Here is a 27,016-nt window from a genome sequence, read left to right as displayed (position 1 = left end):
CTTGTGCCTAAGTAAAAGGTTATCAAAATAGAGGTACTTTTACTCATAGTTGAAATGGGGGAAGAACATTTGAGGAAGTGAAAATCTGTAATGTCCTCATGGAAAACCATATAGATCAATGAATCAACAACAGTGACAGAGGAGAATGACTAAACTCAATCTTTGTGTATTAGGGTGTAGCCCTGACACTGACTCAGAGGGAATTCCTTTGATGCGTGACCATCGACTCATAAGAGAGGAAACTTGGTGTTTTTTGTAACTTTGTAATGTGCTGGTCAGTGCAACGCTACACCCACACGCCAGGACAATCACATACCAGCTCACTAATGCATTACACTGCACTTTACTGTGCAAAAGAAAGGATAGGAGAGAAGAGAAGGGAAGAGAAGGGAAGAGAAGGGCATCTGCCTCCTCTCCATGTAGCTCCACCCAAACAAGTCTAAACAGGAACACTTTACAGTCACGGTTCTGCATTGAGCTACATGGGCAGAAGCAAAACTCATTAGCCGCGACTTAACGTTTACATTTTTTCCATGACTGCACTATTCTGGCTACAGTGCACTTACTATAAGTATTTTTTTTAACATCAGGGTAACATGAGAAACTCCCATCAGCTGCAACAATGATAGAAACAAAAGAAAGTGCTTTAGAGTGAGGAGGGGAGGGGGGGGTTACATCAGATATCCCAAAAAAAACACAGTGGGATTAGCGAGGCTCCGATTGGGGCTCAAAGCTCAGGCTGGAAACAGAAATCTGTCACTGATGTGCCATTACATTCTAATTAGATCACAAGCTCTGTGTTTTCCAGTTTTCCCCACTTAGTACATAAATCAGAACACCTATTTAGCCGAGAGACTTAATGAATTATTTCGTTTTCAAGTTGCCGTGTAAGATACTTTACAGTGCACAGCCTTGGCAAAGCGTACGGTTTATGTCATCTTTTACTGGAGGGCTTTACTGCTGAGAGCCAACCGCACATTTTCCTGTTTGTAAAACAAAATAATGAGCTCATGCCACTTCATTAGCCTCGTAGGGCCCGCTGGAATGCTTTCTAAGAGAGCAGAAACATCCTTGTAAAATGAGAAGCGAGTGGTCTTTATGTGACAGACGCTTGGGAGAACGCAGTTTCTCACGTTTGTGCCAGAGGCAACTTTTTTGTGTTGTGGAAAAAAAGGAAAATAGTGTTGGCATTATGTCTTACCTCAGGAAGAGATTCACATTTTCGGGCGTTTTTTTAAACAGTCCTTCAAACTGGTCTCTGGCCCACTAAAGGAATTACAAAGCTGGGTTAGTATAAAGCCATTATAATACCCAGTGTATAAGAATATAATGTGTGTATTAGTAGCAGTTCATGTTAATCTCGGTTAGTCAGTTTAAGTCCAGACTGAAATATCTTTATTATTGGATCAACTGTCAGTAAAATTAGTAAAATATTCCTCATTGATGACACTGGTCTGAAGATCTGAAATCCCTTTAAGCTGCAGTGTGTGAATTTATTTGTGTTGTTGATGTTGTTTTTCCACCTCGGTTTAGTCTCCATGAAAAGAAACAATGCAACATGATTTATAATGCTGTGCGTTTACATAAGCAGGGCTTAAATATAAAATATTAAGGTTTTTTTTTAATATATTGTGTCTAATGCACCAAAACAAAGTCCTTGTCTGTTTATTACTTAAGCAAGTTATTTTACTTAACTGTTTCCAATTTAGATTTATCTGAAAACTGTCAAGAAATACTTGTGTGTGTACAAAGACATTTGTTTATATATAAAATTAGACATTACAGTTTTAAAATCTAATGTCTGTTACGGCAAGGACACTGAACACACGCTTACACAAGCGCACTTTGCATTACCGTGCAATACGCAACGTTTTACACTGTGTTATTGGAAAAAAGCTGAGAAGTTGCACGTCAAAGCCAACGTGTGGTCATTAGGGTAATTTCCCTCGAGCTGTTTCAAGAACCCGGAGAATCAACATCTGTACATAGTTTCCGTTTTTTGGCCTGTTTTTGCACATTTAAGAGACAAAGACCCCAAAAAATGTTATTGTAAATATGTTTCTTACTGATCCAATTTCAAATGTCACACGCAAAAATCTGTTGTTGATGTAAAACTGCAGTGCCATTTTCTTTTTCTTCATTTTAATTTGTTAAAACAGTATTTTAATTTTGAGGGTTAGGTGTTAAAGGGTTAACTAGACTCTTAAGTCTGAGTCTACAGCCGACCTGGAGCGTGTGCTCGATGCGGTGAGGGAAGTTCTTGAGTGTGCACAGTGGGATCTCATCTTTTGAACTTGAATTGTCAGGTCCATACGACTCCGTCAGGTGAGGGACCACCACCAGAGTGTGACCTTTGCTACCAAGAGTTCCTCCCTCCAGCATCGGCTTCTGGTGTTGAACGCAGCGTCCGTCCAGATAGACCCCTGGGCACCAGAGAGAAGGGGGGGCGGGGGGTTAAAATGCTCAAAGCTGTGCTTTAATGACACTTGTGCCGAGACAGAGAAGGTGTCCTCACTGGCTTCCACGTTGTCCAGCGCCGCAGCCACTCCATCGAGGCCCTTGAAGAAGTCGTACCCATACACGCCTTCACTGTCGGGGTCCAGACGATTCTGATGAGCAGTGATATTCATCCGTGGGTTCATGTCTCGCACCGCTTTGGCCGCAACCTCCGACTTTGGTTTCTGTTCATGGACGAGTGAGCAAATGCAACACTGATCTAGATGTTTATTAGAAGACAGAAGGCTGCGTGGCGAGTGTCTCACTTCCTCTCTTCCACTATAACCAGCACACACTGTGTTACTTACGCTAAGTGTTCCATAGCGGGATGGGCAATATAAGATATTCATGATGATATGAGACGGAATTTCAAAGTAAAAGAGCTTGTTTTGATATAAAATTGTGTATACTTCAAAATAAAAACCTATTTATGATAAATAGATAGAAAATTTAGCAAATAATGACGAGGATAACTCTTATTAAAACAGCTTAAATATATGTAATTTAATGTTGAGTGTAATACATTTAATAAAGCATTAATTACAACCGAATGTCTTATTACTATTATAAGAAATATTGCTAGCTAATTAATTTTGTGGTGGGCGGGCCACATGTAATCGATTGGAGGGCCGCATGTGGCCCGCGGGCCGCCAGTTTGACACCCATGTTCTAGATGAATAAATAACTACTCTGCGCGGCAGCAGAGGAGGTCGTGTGTTTTCCTCACCCCGATGTCCTGAGACCTGAACAGGAACTGTCGATTCAAGTTGGACCGCTCTATGAAGTCCATGTCAGTGACGGTGATTTGCCCTTCTCCTCCTGCACCGAGCCCCATGAGGGCAAAGTTCTTAAGAAGCTCACAGCCGATGGCGCCGGCTCCGACCTTGAAACGAGAAACGACAAGTTTGAGGACCAAGACTGCAAATGTCTGCGTTACAAGGGAAAGGGTCGCATGCACAAAGCTGCAAAAAGCTGCAAAAACAACACTGTTAAAGGAAACAGACAGAGGGCCTGGCACTGCTGCGTGGCCCCTGCACACTGAGGGGTCAACAGTGGCAGGAAATGCCACCTGAATCACAGCCGTTTCCTGTGCGTGCCATCATTAACACGAGGAGGGGAGCAGAACAAATGCAGCTCCATCTTTTCCAGTGCACAGTGTGCCCCCTGCTGGGCTTTATTTATTTTTTTTTAAACCACTCCTCACCAGGAAGTACTTCTGTTTCTTCAGCTTCTCCTGGAAGGCAGAGCCAAACACGGCGACCTGTCCATCGTACCTTGTGCATTTCTGTCGGGGGGAGAAAAAAAAAACCAGTTCAGTTTAGATCTGAAACGTCATAAATCGGATGGAAGGAAATTGAATCGTGGAATGTCTTCACATACTGCTGAAAAGGAGGTTTCTGCCACTTCACTCTCCCCCTCAGACAGACACTCCAGTGCGTCGAAATACAGCCACTGCCGAAGAGGTGTAAACTTTCCGGAACACGCCTGCAGGACGATCACTTATCAATCAATCTGCATATTTTACATTTAGTTTCTCTTCTTATTCATCTCTAACTACATTTGGCTGCTCCCCTTTGTGTCAATTAGAATTTTTCCCCCTCACCTTGATAACTTCCTGCGCCGCGAGGCCTCCGATGAAAGCGTTGATTGGAGCTAAGTCGCCGCGTGCAGTGTAGGAGAGGTTTCTCACGGCGACTTCATCCAGCTTCTCCAACCGCGTAACCGCGTTCATCTCTCTCACCATATCAAGCAGGACATCCGCGTCTGACTGTACGGCACAGAGCCACAACATCATTATAGGTTTTTTTCAATTTGAACTTTAATTTTTTAACGAAAAATACTGCTTCTCCTACCTGAGACCGAACACGAGGGAGACGCTGTTCTTTCTTCACGAAGCCATGCAGAGCTTGGAAAGCCAAGTGCAGCGTCTTGTGCCTCGTCGTCTTGACGAAGTCGTTCATGTTCAGGAGTTCGTAATCCGACAGCGCCTCACTTAGTGGTTTCTGCAAATTCACGGTGTGGACATTTTATTGACACTGCGTTTTTTTTCCGAGGGGAGGAAAAAAAACAACAAGATGTTAGTTAATACTTACAAAATGCAGTATGCAGGACTCTTTGACCTCAGTGACTATTCCACCACTTTCATACTCAGAAAAGGCGGACGTGTCACCGATGCTGAAGGAGTAAGGGTCTGTTGATAAAAGGAAACACACAGACCAAATAGTTAGACTTTCATCGACTTTTAAAGGGGCCACACGTTGGTGCAGTGGTTAACACTCTTGCATTTGCAGCAAAAAGACCCAGGTTTGTGACCCGGTCAGAACAAGGGCCTTTCTGCATGGAGTTTGCATGTTCTTCCTGTGTGCGCGTGGGTTTTTTCCTTCCACAGTCCAAAACATGCAATATGGGGATTAGGTAAATTAGCATACAGCACTATTTGATCTCAAGTAAAATAATAGCATAAAAACCCATGAACAACAAGAACTGCGATTTATTTTCCTTTGTTTTACATTTAATAAAATATCTTTTTTTTAAAGACATGAAATTGCTTGAGAAAAATAAGTGCAATTTCAACAATATTATGCCTAAATTAACCATTTACACATCACACTGGATCTTTAAAGGCACATACATTTATTTAGTCACAGGTGTCTGGAAATTAAAAATATAGTATTTCACACTATGGTTACAATCTTGTCTTAATGTGAAATTAAGGGGGCCATACGTTTGACACCCAAACAGCGCCCCCTGTGACCCTCATGTGGAGGATAAAGCGATAGAAACAGGTTAGATACAGCAATATTGGAAAACTACAAACATAAGTGTCTGTCATACTACGTCTAAGGCAGGGGTGTCCAAACTTTTTTTAACAAGGGCCTTGTTTGATAATGTGAAGATTTCCAGGGGCCAATGGTGCTTTATTTCCCCTTTTTTTTTAGCAGTAACATTTGCATACAAATGCACTGTTTTATAAAAAATGTAGAACAGAATAGCCTTAATTTGTCATTATGCAGGTAAAAACACAACAAAATCGGGGAGGCTTCGCCGCAGGTGTGAAAACATAAACATAAATATGTTTGCCTGGCAGCAACAAGCAATCAGAAATTGCAATGCAGTATTATAGGAACAGTTCATAGAATTAATGATATTGGGTGAGGAAGTGTGTTGTGGTGCAGGGGTTAGTGCGCAGGAGAGTTCAATCTGGTGATGGCTTGGGGAAAGAAGCCGTCTCTCAGTCTGTTGGTCTGGATTCTAATGGATTCTCGCCTGCCAATGTAATTGTCATTGTCATCATTTATCATTTTTTTACCAAATCAAAGCCACGCAGGAGTGAATAAAATGTCTTTCTTTCCACATCTGGAGTCAAATGACATAATAGGAGTTGAGTGCATATAGCTGTCTGTCACAGGTGGGTTTCACAGCACAACTCCTTATGGGGGTGATGGGGGTGACATAAATAATGCATTATACAACATGTGATTGTGAGTCCCAGTGGTGAAGCAACACTTACTACGCACTGTGATTTCTATCGGGCCGATGCCGTTGAGCTCCGTCATCCCTTGCACCTCAAAGAAAGAAACTTTGGTGCCGTCTATGAATCCGTGGTGCTCATCTGTGCAGAACACCACGCCAGGATTTCCCTAAAATAAAGACAACACAAAAAATATTCAAGTATACACTTAAAATACACCTAAGCTGCCCCCGGGTGTTGAATAAGGATTTACCTTCGTGATACTCTGCACCATTGCTGACGTTGGTATCTCTCCGTTCTCGTCCAACACCTCAAACTCTTCCCCAAAGTCACAGAACAGCTGACTGCAAACAATCCACAGAGCTCTCACTTGTTTTCCGTCCCCCATGGAGTTATTTTCTGACCGCGCGTTTAGTCCACTCACCCGCAGAGTCCTTTGGTGTCTGCCACGATTAACTTTATACAATGTGAATGGCAGAATTCGCCAAAGCGTTTCTGATCGTCCAGTGACGAGTCGGTGAGGACCACCACCTGAAAGAAGACAACAGAATGTACAGAATCAGATATGAGCCCAAACTGAGCCTGAGAAAGCCGCTTTCGCGTTACACAGTTCACACAGTTTCACCCGGTGACGTACCTGATGTTGCAGAAGCAGGTGCTCGTCCACCGGTCCAGTGTGCGCTGACACTTGCACATGTGGGTTTAAGGCTGACAGCTGTTTCAGGGAACACGTGGCTCGGTTCTGACTGAGGTCGGACTCCTTTAGGAAAAACTGTGGGAGGGCGACAACAAAATCACAGACCCACAAAAACGACCCTCGGGTCAAGGTCCACCTGCTCACTTGTTCTGGAGCTATCATCGTCTGGGTCTAGTTGTCACGGCAACGTCTAAATATTCCACCTCTTGACTTGAAACAGTGTGCCAAAGAGAAGGAAACACTACAATAACCTATATAACTCCATAACATCGGCTTTTTCCACACGTAAAAACCACAAATACAAATTCAGACTGAACAAAAGCCTTTGGAATTGTACAACAATGGAGCCACTATTCGTCAGAACAAAAGCCTCATAATAATAATAATAATCCCACAGTCTGTTGCAGCTGTGTGGATTCTTTGTTTATGATTTGGGTGCTTTATTCTGAACGCTGACCGGAGAACAGGACAGGCTCATAGATAGGTGAGGTCATCGGGGGGCAGTTTTTGCTGATGTTTCAAAGTGAAGAGAACCTGCATCTTGACAACTTCACGCACCCTCAACCGGTGGCTTTGTGTCGCAATAGTCATCGCACACTCAAGTCTAAGTGTGTGGAAACAACAACAATAATTAACTGGAAACATGTAAATTAAATAAACATACCGAACAGATATGGGACGGAGAAGCGGCGCAGGGACGGCACGATAGCACTACTTTGTGTAGGATACATTTGTGCTGAGTCATTTCAGAGACATAATTCTCCAACTGTGTATCAAAATAAGCAGCCCAAACATGACTCAGCTTTATATTTTTGATTTTGACCAGTTAGTCGGCCACGTAGGTCGTCTCACGCTGAATCTGTTTCCTTTTCTTGCATTTGTTCCTTAATTGTTTTGAATAACATATGAGTTTAGTTTAAAAAGTTTAAAAACATCATGTAAAGAAGGGGTTCAGGCTCAAGTCAGTGTATTTACACATTTTCCGACTACTTCCTGACACGGATCCATGTCTTTTGTTTTCTGTTTTACTTTCGTTAAGATGAGTTTACCTCTCTGTGATATTAAAAAACCTAAATATTTATGACCCTACAGTTGTTGTTACTGTTATTGTGTCCCAATGAAACAATAACACATGAGACAGACAACCTTACCAAATATCAAATAGTATGTAAAACATATATAACAAGTTCATTTATGGACTTTTTAAATGTGGAACATACACGTTTAATGTAAGAGGTTATAAGAAACTCAAGGTTTGATAACAGGAAGTTATAAGTGATATGTGACTTCTTTCAATAATAACGAGAGAGACCAGGGTCCAGGGTGAGTACCTGGGAGGACAGGTCAGTCCACTCTGTGAGGCCTTCGTCCTGGACAGTGACAGACTTCACTCCGGACAGAATCACATTCTTGGCTATCTCGACCCCGAGACCGCGCTGACCTGCGATCAGGACGCTGGCTGTGGCCATCCTCTGCATCGCCTCGTGACCGAGAACATACCTGTGGGGCAGGTGAGTGTGTGTGTGCGCGCGAGAGGGGGAGAAAGGGTCAACAATCTGTGTCTCGCGCACAGCCTCGTCTGTGACAGTCGGATGTTTTACTCACAGTTGTCTGGAGTAGAATCCCTCATCGATGTTGCCCGTCGCCGACATGTTATTGCACTTAATAATAATAATGTAATAAACACAAGGTCCAGTCGGACTGAAGCGAACTGACCTGAGATCAGCTGTGGAGCGACCGAACGCGAGTGAACAGCAACAGAAAGTGAACAGAAAGTGAACCGGGTGAGAGGATGAATGACTGAATCATCCGGCTCTCACCAGAACATTTCACTTTCGTTTCAGCTTCCTCGTTTGTCCTTGAACCGTTTCTAGTCTAGGCCACTAGAGGGCGACTCGAGACTGTTGTACAAAAAATAATAATAATACAGTGTGGTTGTAGCTATAGTTTCAACATAATAATAACAATATTAATAAATGGTATCAATAATAATGATGATAAAAGTCTAATTTCAAACGACATCATTAACAATCAAGCTCTGTTTCCAGTATCCAGTATTATTATTAGTATTATTGTTATTATATAATGATTATTACCATGATTTAATCTTGTATATTTTATTCTTTTTCAGAAGGTGGTCTGAGTGGAGTGTGGATTGTGGATGCATTCCACTCATAGTTTCCTGGATGCAGTTTATGTTGGAGGAAGACAAACTTCATACCTAAAATGAGAGTAATGCATGTTTGGCAAAACTCCTACAGGCACAGAGAGAGAAAGAGAGAAAGAGAGAGAGAGCGGGGGAGACAGGACAGACTGTTTGTGGTTTTCCACTAAACTTGAAAACAGTGATGTCTGAGTTAAGTTGGTGACAAAACATGACTCCATGTTTCTTTTCTTTATTTAACAAAAAAGGAAGAAAAAAAAAAACATGTCAGATTTCGCAACTATTTAGTACTTCCTCGCTGCGGGCGCGGCTTGGCGTGACTGCGCCCACTGGAGGGAAATCGGTGTGAAGCCACTTAGAAAAACACCGGCATTTCCGGTCCTCGCCTTTCAAAATACATCTCCGATTCCTTACAAGTGGCTCACTATCACCAATACTGAGGAAGTGGAATCACAGTTGCTGTTGAATATGTTATAGGGGGAAAAAAAGCAACAAATCACTGCTTAAATTAAAAAGAACTGAGATGCAATGTGGTCCGAATGTGGTTGAATATTTTCCAGCTTCTTAAAAGCTTAAAGAAACGAATAGTTTGTGGTTTATATTTTCTGACATTTTATGGACCAAATAATTGATTAATCAGCAGAATAACAGACATGTTCTTCTGGCCTGTTATGAATGCTGCATGTATTCGTTGGTTCTGCTTGTGAATGCTGTTTTCATTTGTTTATCATTAACTTATGTGTATATTTTGAGACGTGAGAAGCCACTTAAGTTTCATTATTATCCCCAAGTATAAAGATTTCTGATTGATAATGAAAATAATAATAAGTTAGTTTTAGCCCCACATGTTAAATGTAATGTACACTGTGTATTGTAATGTGTATAGAACTAATGCACCATAAGAGTGGATTCTTATCTTATCACATTCATCCTGTCGCGATAGAGCAACATCAGCAATTCAGCTTTCCCGAACCCGGGTCTTCTCGCTGCAAGGCGAGAGTGCTAACCACTACTCCACCGTGTGACCCTACATATATATATATGTATATATATATATATATATATATACATATATATATGTTATTCAAAACAAAACATTTCCCGGATCCAGCTGGACAGTTCCGTTCTAATCTATTCTATTCTATTGTCCATCCATCCATCAGTTCTCTACCGCTTTATCCTAAACATAAGAGTTATATTATATTATAAAATTATAAAAAGGTGGAAAGACTACTGATGTGTTCTACTCAAGTAAAAGTACTACTATTTTGATAAGATTTTTGCTTAAGTACAAGTAAAAGTACTGGTCTTATCATAAAAAAAAGTAGCTTGTTTAAAATGAACTCAGAGTAAAAGTTACTTCGTTACTTTTTTAACAAAGTTGGGGTTCTTTCTTGTGTCAAGCAAAAATGACAAGGGAACACAAATCTCACATGAATTGTTTTTAATGAAAGTGCCGACAAAATAAAACATGTAAACACATAATGTATCAGTAAAAATGGGTCAAAGGTCACAACTCCAATTCACCATTCATTATATTATATTATATTATATTATATTATATTATATTATATTATATTTCATTACATTATGTTATGTTATATTATATTATATTATATTATATTATATTGTATTGTATTGTATTGTATTATATTACATTATATCATATTATATTAAATTATATTATATTATATTGTATTATATTATATTACATTATATCATATTATATTATATTATATTATATTATATTATATTATATTATATTGTATTGTATTATATTATATTATATTGTATTGTATTGTATTGTATTGTATTATATTATATTACATTATATCATATTATATTATATTATATTAAATTATATTATATTATATTATATTATATTATATTATATTATATTATATTATATTATATTACATTACATTACATTACATTACATTATATCATATCATATCATATCATATCATATCATATCATATCATATCATATTATATTATATGAGCGCACCAGAGACACTCCAGAGCAGAGACTTTGTCCTTTGACGTGCTTTTATTTTGAAGGCAAGTGTAACATCCGGTTGAGACTGGAGTTCAGGTCGTCGCTGGCTGTTGAATGGTTCAGTGTCAGTGTAAAGTCTGTGCCAGTGGCACTTCAGGCGCTGTCAGGTGAGTGGGCCCACGATAGTTGAGTGAGTGAAGCCTCAGTAACAAACACGGGGGCCGTTTGACTCGTGTGGATTTGTCACGCTGTGGGACCGTGGGACACATTTCACTGACACCACAGCACCTTCACACAGAAAACCGAGGTATGACTTTATTTTTATTTGTCACGGTGAGGACTGGGAGTGTGGAGCTGTGATTGGTCCACGTTAATGAATGACTCGACACATAATCGAGACAAGTCATCAGCTTTCTTTTGCTTACCTTAACTTAAGGTTTAATCTTAATTTATCACCTTAATGTAATGTTTTCACCTTACAGAGTAAGAGTATTCTCCTCACTGTTTTGAAAAGTGGTCCATTTAAACTGGAAACACAGAAAAACATCTTCATATATTTGTGCCAGTTGGGTATTTATTCATTATTAACATTATTATCATCATCGTTATTGTTATTTTACTTCTTGTAAATGTATTTCCCTGAGACGATTCTGTGTTTGGCTCTAGGGTCCTAAACATTTCCATAATTGCAGCACCAGTTGCAGCATGTCATGTCTTGCCCATGTCTTGTAGATTTGTAGATCTCGTCTCCACTTATTTTTTTATTTTTTTTCCACTCAGGTTTATATTTCTATTCATATAAGCTTTAAAAAAAAAAAGCAGGTGTTTCTTTTTCCTTTTGAACCTAAGATGCAAACAACAACAATATCCACTTCAAACACCAGCGCCTCTGTCAAATCTCAACATTCTTTGTCTGTCCTCCCTCTGCAGTGTGTGCTCCAGCTGGCGACCCAGAATGTTCCCTCTGAGCAAAGTGTCTTACAGGTAGCAATCCATCACAGTGGGCTGTGACGTGGAAATGGTCACTTGGGCTGCTCTGCTGACACTATGCATATGGATACGGACACAAACCGCCTCGGGACAGCACTCGTGCCCGGCGACTCCTCGCAGGCTGGTGGATTTCACTGTGAACTACTCCCTCCCCCACTTCCAGTCGCACACACCTATACAGAACATAGCAGTGCACTGGGATGCACATCAGCCACAGGTGTATGTCGGGTGTCAGAATGTGATCAGGGCGGTCAATTATTCGATGGACGCCGTATGGGAAGTGAGAACTGGACCCGTCGGCAGCCTCGAATGTGACACGTGTTGGGTGTGTGACATGGACGCAGACCCCGACGATCCAGTGGACACAGAAAATGAGATTCTGCTCTTGGATCCTGCTGAAATTATCCTGCCGAACTTGTACATATGCGGGAGCACCTACCATGGCATCTGTTATTCCATTGACGTTACCTCGCCAACGCCCGAGCCTCAGTGTTTGTACAAAAGCAGCCAGAACTGGGAATGGAGTTGTCCAGATTGTTTGGCCAGTCCGTTTGGCACCAAGGCCACCATCATCGAGCAGGGAGCCACGTCGCTGTTCTTTGTTGCCGCCGCCGTGGATGACAGAGTGGCACAGAAGTATCCGCGGAGGTCGATATCGGTGATGAGGCCACTTTCAACCGAAGATGGCTTTCATGTGGTCACTAATGGCCTGACAGTCCTCCCCACTCTGCGGGACTCCTACAGGATTAATTACATCTACAGCTTCTCCGCCCAGGAGTACGTCTACTTTCTGTCCATGCAGAGAGAAAATCCTCTCCAGGGCAATTCGGCGTTTCAGACTCGCCTGGGACGGCTGCCCATATTGATTCCCGAGGTGTGGATGTATAGGGAGGTGGTGCTGGAGTGCAGGTACGAGCCAAAGCGCAGGAGGAGACGGAGGGAGGGCTTCAGGGACATTGTGTATAACGGGCTTCAGGCCGCGCACTTTGGCCAAGCAGGGAAGGACCTGTCCGACGAGCTGGGGGTGGACGACAAAGAAGACATTCTGTACGGGGTGTTTGCAAAAGTGAACGAAAATGGCCGGCCTGAAAGAAACTCAGCCCTGTGTGCCTTCCCCCTGAAGAAAATCAACCTCGCCATTGACATGGGTGTGGAGGCCTGCTGTAAGTCAGGCTCAGAGCAACTGTCCAGAGGTCTGTGCCACTTCCAGCCATGCGAGAACTGCCCACATGAGGTGAGTAACTCATGGTGTGTGTGTGCGTGTGTGTGCGGTTGTCATCGGCAGAGCAGAGGAACAGTACAAAGGTCCTCGCTGCCAAGACAGGAAGTGACATACACAGACAAACACTGTGTAATAAAGTCAATGGGGTTTATAATTAAGCTTACAGTTTCACGCTGTCTTGGGCAACAAGCGATAGCACATTATAAGTGATGTGTGCGATTAGTAAGTCATGTCAATCTTGAAACTCTGATGATGATGACGATGATGATGAGGGTGTGTGTGTGTGTATGAGACTGTCTGTGAGGACATGTTTGCTCTTTGAGGGTTGTTTTAGGGTAAAGGTTAGAACTGGATTTAGGTGAAGTTAAACTTTGTTTGGGGTGAATGGATTCCTTATGTTGTGGGGACCTACATCTGTTTACACACCGTAACCCAGACTTGTCTTCCTCATGGGGACAAACATCAAGTCCCCAAATCATAAATTACTACATTTTAAGGTGAAGACTCAGGGTCAGGGTCAGGATTAGGATTAGGATTAGGATTAGGATTAGAATTAGACTAGTAGTAGTGCTGAAACAGTTATTCGATTACTCAATTATTAAAATACTAAACTATAGAAGGTTAGAGGGTTTTTTTCATTATTAAATGTGAATATTGTTTGGTTTCTTTGCTCCACTTAACAAAACTGAATAATATAACATTTGAGGACGTCATCATTTGGAAAAAACATTTGAACCAAAGCGATTACTCGACTTATCGAGAGAATAGTCGACAGATTCATCGATGATGAAAAGTTGCAGCCGTGGCCAATAGTAATTATTTTAATGAAGGTTCGAGTAAGTCTCCAGGAAATTCATGTGAGTCAATGCAATGTCCTCTGAAGTCATGGAAACCAGTGTGTGTGTGTGTGTGTGTGTGTGTGAGAGAGAGAGAGAGAGAGAGAGGTTAGAAATCTGGGAGAGGTGGATGAGTCAGATGCGTGACATGCATGTTTCTCTGCCCTGATAACTCTTTCTCAATGAAACTATGGAAACTGTTAATTGTCTCTGACTACCCTAACAACAGATTTGAAATAAATTCATCAGATATATATCTCCTCCGTGCACTAAGATAAATTCTTCCACTTGTTTTTGGATTAGTTCCTTTTCTTTTCTTTCTTTTTCATGTTTTTTTTAATATAATTTGATCCTGATCAGTATCCTTTAAAAGGTGGTAAACTCATACGGTTAAATCCTGATTCGTCCCTCTCTAAAAACACCCTGACTGAGGATTTGGCTGTGTTGCTTGACAAAATAATAAAGGTGTGGTCTTCTCCTTTCATGGCGTTCACTTCTGTGTCCTCTTACAGCCATGTGTGTGTGTGTGTGTGTGTGTGTGTGTGCACCTACAGGAGGAATGTGTGCCAACGAACACAAGTTATAAATCCTGCTGATAAAAAAGAAAAAAGGTGGAATTCAAAGGGGAGGGCCCGCGTTGGCAGCTGCACCTGGATTTTTACACATTTTATTTGAGGAGGAAATAGGAAAGGATATCCAAAAAAAAAAAAACCACGCAGACACAGAGGAAACAGTTGTACTCCATAAAACAATGCCGCCTGAAATAGTCGTAAAGTGTGGTAAGCGTGGATGCTTAAGTGCAAAGTGGTGACGTGTCTGAGAGGATTAAATGATGTGAACATAACAAAATAGTGGGAAGGCTTATCTTTATTTACCCTTTACTATTATGGACTTCATAAAAAACATCCTTCACAGCTGTCATCTATTGTTTTAGCTATTATTCTATGTATTTAAGTATGTAAATCTAGTGTTAGTAGCTGAAACAGTCTCCATGTCAACATATGGGAGCTGGAGCGACTGCTGTTTTATGACCTCTCACAGCTTTGTTATTATGACTGGAGGTGAGACTTAAAGCACTTCCTCTTGAAATGGATGCACTGAGTTTCCTTCTGCTTCCTCTTTATACGCTTATTCCAGTCACACTCGCGGGTGTGCGTGTACACACATATCACGCTTATTTGCTTGCAACATTGTGAATTGTGAAGTTTTCTTATTTATTTCCATTGCTGACACGAGTAAGTGCTAAGAGGTGCCGCTTCTGTGTTTCTGCCTCCATGCACAGAGCTTGGAGGGAAACGTCACATGCACCGCCAAGCCCACTCTGGTGTCACAGCCCTACTACAGAGTGGATCTGTTCAACAGGCAGATGACAGATGTCCTGTTCACTGCCATCCTGGTTACCGTCATTGAGAATCACACGCTGGGCCACTTTGGTACCTCGGACGGAAGAATCCTGCAGGTAAAGCAACGCCTTTCTTTGATTCTCTTGTTAATGAGCAGTGTGATGTCGCTTAAGCTATACATTTTATTTGTATAGCGCCAAATCATAACATACATTATCTCAAGGCACTGTAAATAGAAGAAAGAGAGCAGAGAACCCCAACAGTTCACACAATGAGCAAGCACTCGGCATCAGTGGAGAGAAAAAACTCCCTCTTAACAGGAAGAAATCTCTGACAGAACCAGGCTCAGAGATGTGCGGTCATCTGCCTCGACCGGTCGGGGTGAAAGGAAAATTAGGGACAGCGGAGAGGTGGGGGACAGAAAGGGGGGAGAGAGAGGGAGATGGAGATGAGAGAGAGAGACCAGGAGCAGATACACAACAACTGTATCAAGTCACAAGTTTATACAGTCAATGATATCGACTTTTAATTATAGCACAATAGTGATGGTGATGATATATATGATACGGGTAGCCTCGAAAACTGGATCTTGATCCTGCAACCTGCAAGATGAGAATACAGAGAGAGAGAGAGGGAAGGAAGGAAAGACACAAACTAGGGAGAGAAAGAGACATGGTTAATGACATATAAAAACTCACATTCATACCCTGAGGGTGAGAGAGTGAATGATGATATTTGTCCAAAATATTGACAATTAAGAAGCTGAAGAAAATCTTGTTTTAACAGTGAAATAGTGATTCATCGATATATATATATCTATATAGATATAGATATAGATATATATCTATATAGATATATATATATAGATAGTATGTAATACATTTAATTATATATATATCTATATAGATATAGATATAGATATATATTTATAGATATATATATATAGATAGTATGTAATACATTTAATTATGTGAGAATCACAAACTAATGTCTCATTACTTTTTTAGCAAATACATTTAGTATTATATTCTGTCTACATTCTATCATCTCACCTCTGTGTTTTAAAGGAAGAGGAGGTCACGTTTCATTATAACAAGATATTAACTGGTGGGCGGTACCAGTTTGACACCTCTGCTATAAACTGCTATCCTCCTCTAGTTCCCCACAGGGCTGTGTCCTTTCACTCACTCACTCATTCACTCACTTCATCCTCCACGTGAGGGTCGCAGGGGGAAGCTGGAGCTAATCCCAGCTGACATGGGGTGAAAGGCGGGGTCACGCTGGACAGGTCACCTGTCCATCACGGGGCTCAACATACAGAGACACTCTCACACTCGCACCTACGGTCAATTTGTGTCCAAATGAATCTCTGCATCTCTGTCCCAGGAGAAAACCCACGTCCTTTCGCCTTTGCTTTTTACTTTGCATATTTATGTCTAGGAGTAGGAGTATGTATAATATATTTTGTAAAATTTGATGATGATACAGTTATAGTGAGTATTTTATAAAAAATCATGATGAAATGATTCACTTTTAATGATTTCTTTGTTATCCAGAGCAAAGAAATGAAGAAAATATTCACATTTAAGAAGATTAAACAATCGGAAATCTGGTTTTAATCATGAAAAAAGCTTCAAACCGATTAATCGATTATCAAAATAGTTGTCGATTAATTTAGTAATTGATTATTAATCGATTAATTGTTTCAGCTCTAGTTAATTGTGCAAAACACATAAATATCCTTCATCGTAGGTCACAGCTTAGTGTTATGGCGTGTTTCCACTAGCACGACACGACTCACCTCGCCTTGGCACGGCACGGTTATTTTGCTTTTCCATGAGCGATAGTACCTGGTATTTTTAGTACCTGCTCAGTTGAGGTTCCAAGCGAGCTGAGCCGATGCTATGCGTTGCGTCGTCAGACTGCCGGGCACTGATTGGTCAGAGTGCAGGAAGAGACTCAAAAATCAAAGCCGAACTGTAGCTCAGCTAAAAAGACTTAACAAGCCTGATAATGTGGTTTAATCTCCGACATTTAGCAAAGGAAATGTCTAAAATGTCATCGTTTAACAGAGGAGTCCCAGAGGATATTGAGATTATTTCTTACCATAAATACCTAATGACAATACTTTTGAACCCAACACTGATGCTTTTATATCAGTGTTTAGACCACTGTACAGTAGATTTAGTCTGACAAAGCTGATCAAACTGGAGAGTATTGCTACAGCTCATCCGGGTGCAAGATAATCTATAACAAGCAAATTATCAGCACTAGACTTATTTTTACTCGCCTAGAACACCTGAAACAAGTGCCCAAGTTTACTTATTCCTGCGTCTGTGGAAAAGCTTAACTCACTCAGATGATTATCTCATCTGCAAATCATTTCCTTTATTTATTCTGTCACTTATTGTTTTTAACCAACTGCTACTTTAAATGTGTCTGGTTTTGCCGTCGTATAGCACTTTACATGACATGAATTGACAATGTGTTTTGTATGTGCTGTGCTTTTTTTGACTGCTTTACATCTTTGTTATCTTCTGGCGAGTGACAGTCTTTTTAAACAAATATCTTTTAAACATTACTCCTCTGTCTCACTGATATAGGTGATTCTTGCCACATACAGGCCTTTTGTTTTTGCCAACTACTCTCTGGGAGAGACAGCGGTGTCCAGCACGGCAGCGGTGTACTCACATGATTCACTTCTCTTCGTAGTTGGAAACAAGGTAACGTCTTTGTGTGACGCAGGGATCTGGTAACCTTTTTTTCTTCTTCTTCTTCTTCCACGTTTGGCTTACCCCCACCGTCTTCTTCCTCTCTCCCTCATCAAGATGTTTAGGGTGCCCTCTGCAGGACCAGGGTGTGCACATTTTATGACATGCTCCATGTGTTTGACAGCTCCACTCTTCATGAACTGTGGGTGGTGTTCAGGAAACTGCTTGAGGCAGCACGAGTGTTCTACACAGTGGAACAAACACTCGTGTGCACCTATTATTACTGAGGTACAGCCGCTGCAGCTGGTTATCTAACACACGAAGCTTAAACACAATGCTCACACACGTGCTGATTGATACTCTGGATGGAAATCCTTGTTGTCTTCAGTTTTTCCCTAAAACGGCACCTGTCGGCGGTGAGACAGAAGTGACCTTGTGCGGTTGGGAGTTTCAGTCGCCTCAGCGACCGGTCATCGTCAGTGGCAAAACCCACGTGGTCACAGTGGGCTCTGGAAACGTGTGCACCGTTCTGCCCGACAAGAGCAGAAGTGACGCGTGAGTAGCACCGATGCCAATTTCTGTCTGCACAACATATGCACAACCTAACACAATGAGTTCATCTTCTCAATAACACTGTGCACTATTTAACCAAGTGAACAAGCCCCAGATGGTACTGAAATGGCATGAAGGAAATGTTGCTGTTACTGTATTAGAGGCAGACAACTACAACTGGAGGCTTTTTCTTTCTTTTCTTTTTTTATCCTTTATGTAATATGATCATTTCTGGTTAGTATATATTTTATATTATATATGTTATATTATTCTGGTCATTGCAGCAGCACCCTTGTTTGAATCATGACTATGACTATGGTTTAACTAATCATGACTAAGACTATGGTTTAACTAATCATGACTAAGACTATGATTTAACTAATCATGACTATGGTTTAACTAATCATGACTATGGTTTAACTAATCATGACTAAGACTATGATTTAACTAATCATGACTATGGTTTAACTAATCATGACTATGACTATGGTTTAACTAATCATGACTATGGTTTAACTAATCATGACTAAGACTATGATTTAACTAATCATGACTGTGGTTTAACTAATCATGACTATGACTATGGTTTAACTAATCAATGGTTTAACTAATCATGACTATGGTTTAACTAATCATGACTATGACTATGGTTTAACTAATCATGACTATGGTTTAACTAATCATGACTATGACTATGGTTTAACTAATCATGATTATGGTTTAACTAATCATGACTATGGTTTAACTAATCATGACTATGACTATGGTTTAACTAATCATGACTATGATTATGGTTTAACTAATCATGACTATGGTTAACTAATAATGACTATGATTATGGTTTAACTAATCATGACTATGGTTTAACTAATCATGACTATGGTTTAACTAATCATGACTATGACTATGGTTTAACTAATCATGACTATCATTTTTGATTTTGGTGTATTTACAAACTGATGCTGACCTCATTGTATTATTGAAGAAAACTTTCTCAACATACTTTATCTGGGATATTTCAACCCATAACATATAAACAGTCCTATATATTGTGAAAGTTCATTATGTCTATTGATTGAACTTTTTTGGTTCGTTTTTTAGACAATAGAAAGTTTTCCTTTAACTCAGTTTCGCCGTGTATCTTCCACCTTCCTCAGAACTGTCACCTGATGTTAGGTGGTGACGTGCCTTATCAGCTGTTGTTAGGGAGGCGTGATCTTCCTGTCAGATTTGATGGGTCGACCACGCCTCCTGCTGTCTGGTTGGAGGACACTCCAGGTGTGGGACAGCATATACGCTCCCTCATCCCGGTTCATCGTCCTGTGCGCACGTTTATTTATTTCCACTGCTGTTTGCAGTGATCTGAAATGGCTGATTTTAGGTTTTCCTGGTATGCTTTTTCTTTTTCGGGTCTTGTGTGTCTCGTTTCGGTTTCTTTTTCGCATTCTTTGTGGTGTTCTTTTTTGCGTCAATGGAAACATCTGCCCATTTCCCCGTTTCAGAAGACACCCCACCGAAACTGGTTAACAAGGTAAAGGAAAACTTACTGTTGTCTAAAAAAACGAACCAAAAAACTAAATAAAACATTGTTTGTCTATTTACTAATGGCATTTTTCCACTGTATAGTAGTGGAAACATGCCATAACTAGTATGAGAGTAAGAAAAATGTGGCTTCAAAAGCAAAATGGATCCCTCTGACACTTCTTTATATCATCTCAGTATTAATTATTCTGACATTACTGAAGACAGAGTTCATGTTGTTTGACAACTGGCTACTTTTACTGTGGTTCATGCATTGACTCTTGTGTCCTTAATACAGGTTAGTTTGTAAGATTCAGGAAAAAATACCAGAATATCAGAATCTTAGCATCACGCTCGAATTGCACGAGGGGAAAGTGGAGGGCCGTTACTCCATCGAAGGCACAGCCCAGACTCATGGCCTCTCTTTTGTGGTGGGAATAACATCTTTTGCACAATTATTATATAATTTTAATGTTTGGCATTGATCGTTTGTGGCTAATGGAATGTTGGATTGTATCACCTCCTATAAGGAACCAAGCATAACAGAAATCAGACCTGACTATGGGCCCATGTTTGGAGGAACGGAGGTGACACTGACTGGCAGGTATCTGAATTCAGGGATGCAGAGAGACGTCTTCTTTGCCAAAAACAAGTGTAACATTCAAAGGTGAGCACACTCATTCATTCATTCACGCTGTCTCAAATTCAGGTTGTATTTGAAGGCTTACACCCTCATACATTTTTGCAGCGTATCTGAAGGAGGAGGGGCTTTATCTTCAATTGTCTGCCTAACAGCCGCCGTGGCAGATCGAGGGCAGGTAGCTGTGAAAGTTGTCATCGACAGCTTACATTTGACCACTTCCGCCATGTTCTCGTACAGGAAAAATCCTGTTATAACCACTGTGCATCCCAACTGCAGTTTCAGAAGGTAGGGCGCTGACGTCAGTCTGCTCTGGACTTACGAGGAGAACCTCATGCTCCAAATTATCATAACAATGATCTTTATTAACGCGCTCATTTGTACCGACATGCAGTGGCTCCAAGCTGGTGATACAAGGTGAAAATCTCGACTCTGCCCACAAAATCGTGGTTGAGTACACGCCCAAAAGTCACTTAAATCCCTTCATACAATCTCGCCAAAAAGTAAGTGGAGTCTAAGCCTCTTGTGTAGATACAGTAACGTGTTTCGTGTTTTTCAGTACTTTGTCAAGTGAAAAGAAATCATTTTATAGTGACACAAGCTGCGGTCAATTTCAGCTGCAATCATTTATAATTTCAGTATTACTTCCCTATTATGACAAATAAATTTACTTCACTTCACTTGAGGTCTGCAATGGCGCAAGAAATGCCACGCATATGGAGTGCTGGGCCCCCGCCTTTGAAGAGGAAAAATATGACCGGGGAGAGATTTCCATTCACATTGATGGAAAGAACAACCTCTGGAAGAGACGTTTTGACTACTATCCCGATGCCAGTGTCATTCCCTTTGAAAACGACGACAGGAAGTTGCTTCTAAAACCAGGAGAGACGGAGGTTTCACTGCATGTATGTGTACGCCGCACGTAAACAGCTCATCGAACTCATTTGTAGACGTTTTTGTGAAAACTACGTTTGTGTTTAACAGTTAACAATTGTCTTTTTCTTCCCCAGCATAACAAACTAAATATAGTGAGCACATGCATGAAGATCACCATGACCATAGACGGTGTGTACTGCAACGTTCAGGTCCTGTCCAACGAGCTGACGTGCAGGATTCCCAAAGGACTTGTTATTCCCAGCGAGGGTTCACCTGTTAAGGTAAGAAAATAAGATTCACTGATAAATACCCCCAGCGCACTGTGTTTAACGATCAGTATTTATGTCTTCCACTGTGGTAGGTGTTTGTGAACGGGGAAACGTACGACGTGGGAACAGTATTGTATCACAACAACGACACTGTCATCGCGGGTATTGTGCTGGGCATCATCGCTGCGTTGGTCGTCGGCGCCGGCCTCGCGCTCATTGGGATGATCCACGTAAAGAAGAAAAAAAGAGGTGATTATGATTAGGATTATGGTGATGGATTACATCACCAATTTCACCAAAATCCCAATTTCTAGTCTATTAATCATATTGATATCATGTTGTGAGTGTAATGCTATCTCCTTATTACCACACTGTTACCATTGTTGTTTCCAAACCGGAAACTGCATTAAAAATAAGATGGTATTACCATAATGTTTGCTCCACCAGTTATGTTGTTATACTATAATGTGAAGTGTTTAGAGCTGCAACTAACCATTATTTGGAGCAAATAAATGAAGAATACATAGAAGAAACCATCATAAATCCTGTTTTAATAATGAAAAAACCTTTAAACCGATGAATCGATTATCAAAATAGTTGACGATTCATTTAGTAATCGATTTATAATCGGCTCATTCTGTCCCATGCTTATTATTATCATCACTTTAACTTGTGTGTATCCAATTGTGTCCTTTCAGCCACCATAGAGAGTCGTTTATCGACGCGACTTTCGCAGAGCCGCATGAGCAGCACCTTGGATTTTTCCCCAACCGGTGATTACAGACGAGGTATGACACGGTGAACCCTGACATACAAGTGATTTTCATGTTTCTGCTGGTTAAGAATGCGTCAACTTCCACTTCTACTGTACACCAGAGCAATCAATGGCCTTTTTACGCTTTCTGTGCCACAGTAGACTTGTCCCATCAAACATCAGGCTCAGGAGCAATGGCCTTCCAAGGTTTGCTTTATGCTGCCAGCTATGATCATATGTCCGTTCCTTTGGCGCGGGACAATATCTCAATGGTCAGCCTGAATTCTGAGCTCCTGGAGGAGGTTAAAGATGTGCTGATCCCTGCTGACATGCTCAGGATTGAGTATAGCCAGATAATCGGCAAAGGTATTCTTTCTTTCTTTCTTTCTTTCTTTATTTATTTCTTTCTTTCTCTACATCAACCATTTTCTCTTTGCATGCAGGTCACTTTGGGACAGTTTATCACGGATACTTGATAGACAGCAAAAAGCAGGAGACCCACTGTGCTGTTAAATCCTTAAACAGTATGTGAAAAACCTATTTTACAAAGTAAATCATCTCTACGTGGTAAAAGTGTCTGTATAACATTGTTTTTTGGGGGGTTTTTTTACACAGGGATTACAGATTTGGGGGAGGTGGACCAGTTCCTCAGAGAAGGCATCATCATGAAAGGTTTCCACCACCCTAACATTCTGTCTTTGCTTGGCATAATGCTGCCTAAAGAAGGACTCCCCCTGGTGGTTCTACCCTACATGAAGCACGGAGACGTGCGGCATTTTATCCGTTCGGAGAAACGGGTAAATTGTGCAACGAAAACTTCCTGGAAATGCACGGTCATGGTTGTGAGTATTTAGCTTAAAATGCTTCTTTGTCCTCTTTAGAACCCGACAGTGAAAGACCTGATTGGATTTGGGCTTCAGGTTGCCAAGGGGATGGAGTATTTAGCTCAGAAGAAATTTGTCCACAGGGACCTGGCTGCGCGTAACTGCATGTGAGTGTGAATCATACCCTGCTTCTTTTACTGGCTGAAGGTAATTAAATCAAATTCAAGTTTTGCTTTTCACAGAAACAGTGATATATTTGGAGCAACACTGATCACTGCTGTGTGCACCTGGGGTGGAGAGTAGATGTGGCTATTTACACAAGCATCCATGTGTTAGCACCCTGGTTTAGCCACAGCAGCAGAAGCATTATGAAAGGATATTTTTAACATAATAACTTGATCTTTTCTAAACTTTTTAGTCATAGTATTCGTTGCCAAGAGGGACATTTTGGGAAGTATAGCTTTTTGCTTTCTGTGAGATCATTTCATAATACAATTTGACACTATTATCCATTTTTAACTTGCACTTCCTGTCTCGTTTTTGGCAAAACTCTCATGGGATCATCACACATTGCCAGTCTGATTCTAACTAGAGTTAAAGTGGACCTAAGAAAAATCAGGCCGCACCTGATCCAACATGCTACCCAGCTCCCAGTTCAGGCTTTGGTCATCTCCCACCTCGACCACTACAACGCCCTGCTAACAGTAGTGTTGTAGTCAAGACCACCTAAACCGAGACCGAGTCGAGACCAAGACCACAGTGTATCGAGACCAAGACCGAGGCAGTAAAAGTTGGACGTGGTCCCAGCCGTCTCCCTTAGCGTCGCTTTGCAGAATTTATACGTTGCGCTGTGTTTTCGTTTGGAGGTATTTATGCACAAAAAGTTTATTATAGAGTCGGCTGACATCTTCTCACGGCCTCTTCTCCTGTCACTCACATGCCCTTTTATGGGGGGCGTGTGAAAGGGGGGCGGGAGGGGTGACAGCCGTTAACGGTGACAAAAATTTCAAATGATAAATGAGTCAAGTTATTGGTTGTAACCCGAAGCAATACAATTTACGCAATTTATTGATATCCCCACAATTGTGGTCTTGACCGGTCTTGAAATAAAATCCCCAGTCCACTTTGTCCGAGACCGAGTAAAAATGCAGTCGATTCCGTGACGAGACCGAGACCTTCAAAAAATGGTCTCGAGACCGGTCTCTAGCTTCAAGAAGCTCTTGAAGACCCAGCTCTTCCAAGAGCGTCTTCTGCGTTCTCACCCTCTGTCAGTCCCCTGTTCCCATGTAGTGGATTTCTTTCTATTACTGTAGCTTATTCCTCTTTTGTTAAGCTAAATGCTTAAATGTAAATGTGAATCTAAACTTGGATCTTCTCAAGAACACAGAGTTTAGAGTTGGGTTTTGAAAGAGAACTGACTTGAGTAGATCATCCTTTCTTAAGCAGATCTCCTCTTTTCAGGCTGGATGAAACCTTCACAGTAAAGGTGGCCGATTTTGGCATGGCAAGAGACATCTATGACAAGGAATACTACAGCATTCAGGATCACAAACGAGTGAAGCTTCCAGTGAAGTGGATGGCCATCGAAAGCCTGCAAACGCAGAAGTTCACGACCAAGTCTGACGTAGTGAGTTTACGTTACCGAGACCACAGACGTGTGTTTACATCTGTTAACTACAGGAAGCTGCATATCTCTTTTCTACCGCAGTGGTCGTATGGCGTCTTATTGTGGGAGTTACTGACCAGAGGTGCCAGTCCGTATCCGGAGGTGGACCCCTATGACATCACACTCTACCTGTTGAAGGGGCGTCGGCTTCCACAGCCACAGTTTTGCCCTGATGCTCTGTAAGCAGCACCTTATAAATATCACCCAGCCGAATGATACAGTTGTTCTATTTCAGCTGTGCTCATTTATGATCACTCAGTAGTTTAACCATTTCCCCTTTCTTATTTTGCACATTCATTCATTCATTCATTCGTTCGTTTGTTCGTTTGTTCCACAGGTATTCAATCATGCTGACATGTTGGGACCCAGAGCCTGAGTGCAGACCAAGTTTCCACAGCTTGGTTACAGACGTACAAGACATCCTGTCCTGTCTGGAAGGAGAGCACTACATTAGTCTGAAGGTAATCTATGTAAACTTAGACCAGCCAAGGCCTTACCCCTCTCTGACTGGATCTGCAGATGAGGCCGAGGCCTCGGACTTGGATTCAGATGCTGCCAGCTGAGAGTGCTAGAGACTCACTCTTAAAGGAACAGGATCTGGATCAGCATCGGACAGCTTAACCCCCGTCACACGGGCTCTAAGTTCGTGTCCGCAAAGTGGAGGTATTTTGTGGAATATTTGGCTACTGATTTCAGACACTGTAGGTACAACAAACTCTTGCTGGAGCGGAGACAAAACAGAGACAATGTGTAGACGGAAGAAACGTTTTTACTCTTTCTCTCACGTCTGAAGCGCAAGTGTGAGTGAGACAAAGTGAATGTAATAAGTGCTGTTGTTCTCAGATGTTTTTATTTGTATATGTCGACGTCTTAGACTGTGCGGCGTGGGGGTCGAACCCACGCCGACTTGTGCTCAGGGTTCACCGTTTTTCTTGTAATATATATTACAGTATATTCCGTCATATACACTATGGAGTGTAAACTACAAGGGCACGAGCACATGTGAATGCATCACAGCGCATGCACAATAGCTCCATTGATATTGCGCCTGCTGAATTATACAGTGCGATATCAACTGTACCTGTCATCGTCACTAGAGGGCAACCAAAGCCTCCTTCTGAGACAGACTTGTGCTGCTGCTGCTGCTGCTGCTGCTGCAGTGATGCTCCGCACTACAGCAGGCAGCTCAACACAAACAATGGAGCCGTTTATCTGTTGAGCAAATGTGACAAATTCAGTTCTTCCACAAACAACAACGCGGCACAACGTTTGACACATTTGGGTCACTTCTTTTTTCTTTTCTTTTTTTCACTGCATGAAATTAAAATGATGTCCTCAGATTAGATTAGACAGTCCGAAGCATTTTAGAACATATGCACTGATTATTTCCTCTTTCTTTTTGTTCTCTTAGACAGCAAGAATAATCTTTTAAGCAGGAGCAATGAAATTGGTTTCCATATCTATTTGTCTTTATGCAATTATTGTCCTGATTTTTCAAGATTTCACTGTACTCCACTTTCATACAGTAACACAGTTTTGCTTTTTTTCATCAAACATTAATTTAAACAAACAAAAATAAAGAACAAAATCCAATCGTAGATGAGCAAAATAGGAGACTATAGACTTCTTCCTGAAAGCAGGTCACCATAGCCACTGAATAAGTCTTGCACAGCTCTGGTTCTCTACCAAACTGATGCTTTCGCCTATTGTACGTGTATCTAGTGTTTTTAAATAGTTCCTATGAATAAATTATAGAATTCCATTCGAAAATTCCTTCGTTTTCTGGTACTGAAAAGGTTCTGGTAATGACAAGTTCTGATTGTCTTTAGTTTAGGACCAAAATGTTTTTGTCACACCAGGATTTTTATTTACAGACGAGTAAAATAGTCAGTTGAAGACGTGGTTACCACTGATTAAATGCTGTGGGGTATTTATCGACTGCACATGAAGAAGAGGAGGAGGAGGAGGCGAAGTGAGGAAAATAA

The 27,016-nt window shown here is 41.2% G+C and overlaps 2 protein-coding genes across 3 annotated transcripts in view; one reads left to right on the top strand and one right to left on the bottom strand.

The window, feature by feature from the left end:
- The window catches only part of LOC122767759 (ubiquitin-like modifier-activating enzyme 1), a 34,598-nt gene extending 26,104 nt beyond the window's left edge, over positions 1-8,494 (bottom strand). The window contains 15 exon segments of the mRNA XM_044023221.1: positions 1,202-1,266; positions 2,227-2,423; positions 2,516-2,681; positions 3,224-3,379; positions 3,701-3,781; positions 3,877-3,981; positions 4,100-4,264; positions 4,350-4,499; positions 4,590-4,687; positions 6,008-6,137; positions 6,222-6,312; positions 6,393-6,499; positions 6,606-6,740; positions 7,997-8,165; positions 8,271-8,494. Of these exon segments, the coding sequence (XP_043879156.1) occupies positions 1,202-1,266; positions 2,227-2,423; positions 2,516-2,681; positions 3,224-3,379; positions 3,701-3,781; positions 3,877-3,981; positions 4,100-4,264; positions 4,350-4,499; positions 4,590-4,687; positions 6,008-6,137; positions 6,222-6,312; positions 6,393-6,499; positions 6,606-6,740; positions 7,997-8,165; positions 8,271-8,317 (1,862 nt within the window). The 5' untranslated portion in view covers positions 8,318-8,494.
- A 2,450-nt stretch (positions 8,495-10,944) lies between these two features.
- LOC122768575 (macrophage-stimulating protein receptor-like) lies at positions 10,945-26,801 on the top strand. 2 transcript variants are annotated; one of them, XM_044024665.1, is made up of 21 exons: positions 10,945-11,134; positions 11,758-13,051; positions 15,158-15,334; positions 17,822-17,941; positions 18,047-18,217; positions 18,318-18,484; positions 20,301-20,433; positions 20,533-20,669; positions 20,751-20,930; positions 21,037-21,145; positions 21,329-21,547; positions 21,653-21,799; positions 21,880-22,036; positions 22,486-22,575; positions 22,704-22,907; positions 22,985-23,065; positions 23,157-23,338; positions 23,423-23,532; positions 24,827-24,992; positions 25,074-25,210; positions 25,369-26,801. In XM_044024665.1, the coding sequence occupies exons 2-21, from the start codon at positions 11,846-11,848 to the stop codon at positions 25,592-25,594; spliced, it is 4,119 nt and encodes a 1,372-aa protein (XP_043880600.1). In that variant the 5' UTR covers positions 10,945-11,134; positions 11,758-11,845; the 3' UTR covers positions 25,595-26,801. The 2 variants fall into 2 exon arrangements, with proteins under 2 accessions (XP_043880600.1, XP_043880599.1); XM_044024664.1 differs by having other exon boundaries at positions 22,701-22,907.
- Positions 26,802-27,016: the final 215 nt, after the last annotated feature.

Source organism: Solea senegalensis, linkage group LG4, assembly GCF_019176455.1.
Source record: "Solea senegalensis isolate Sse05_10M linkage group LG4, IFAPA_SoseM_1, whole genome shotgun sequence".
In the NCBI taxonomy this organism is placed as follows: Eukaryota; Metazoa; Chordata; class Actinopteri; order Pleuronectiformes; family Soleidae; genus Solea; species Solea senegalensis.
This window is presented reverse-complemented; position numbering and strand designations above follow the sequence as displayed.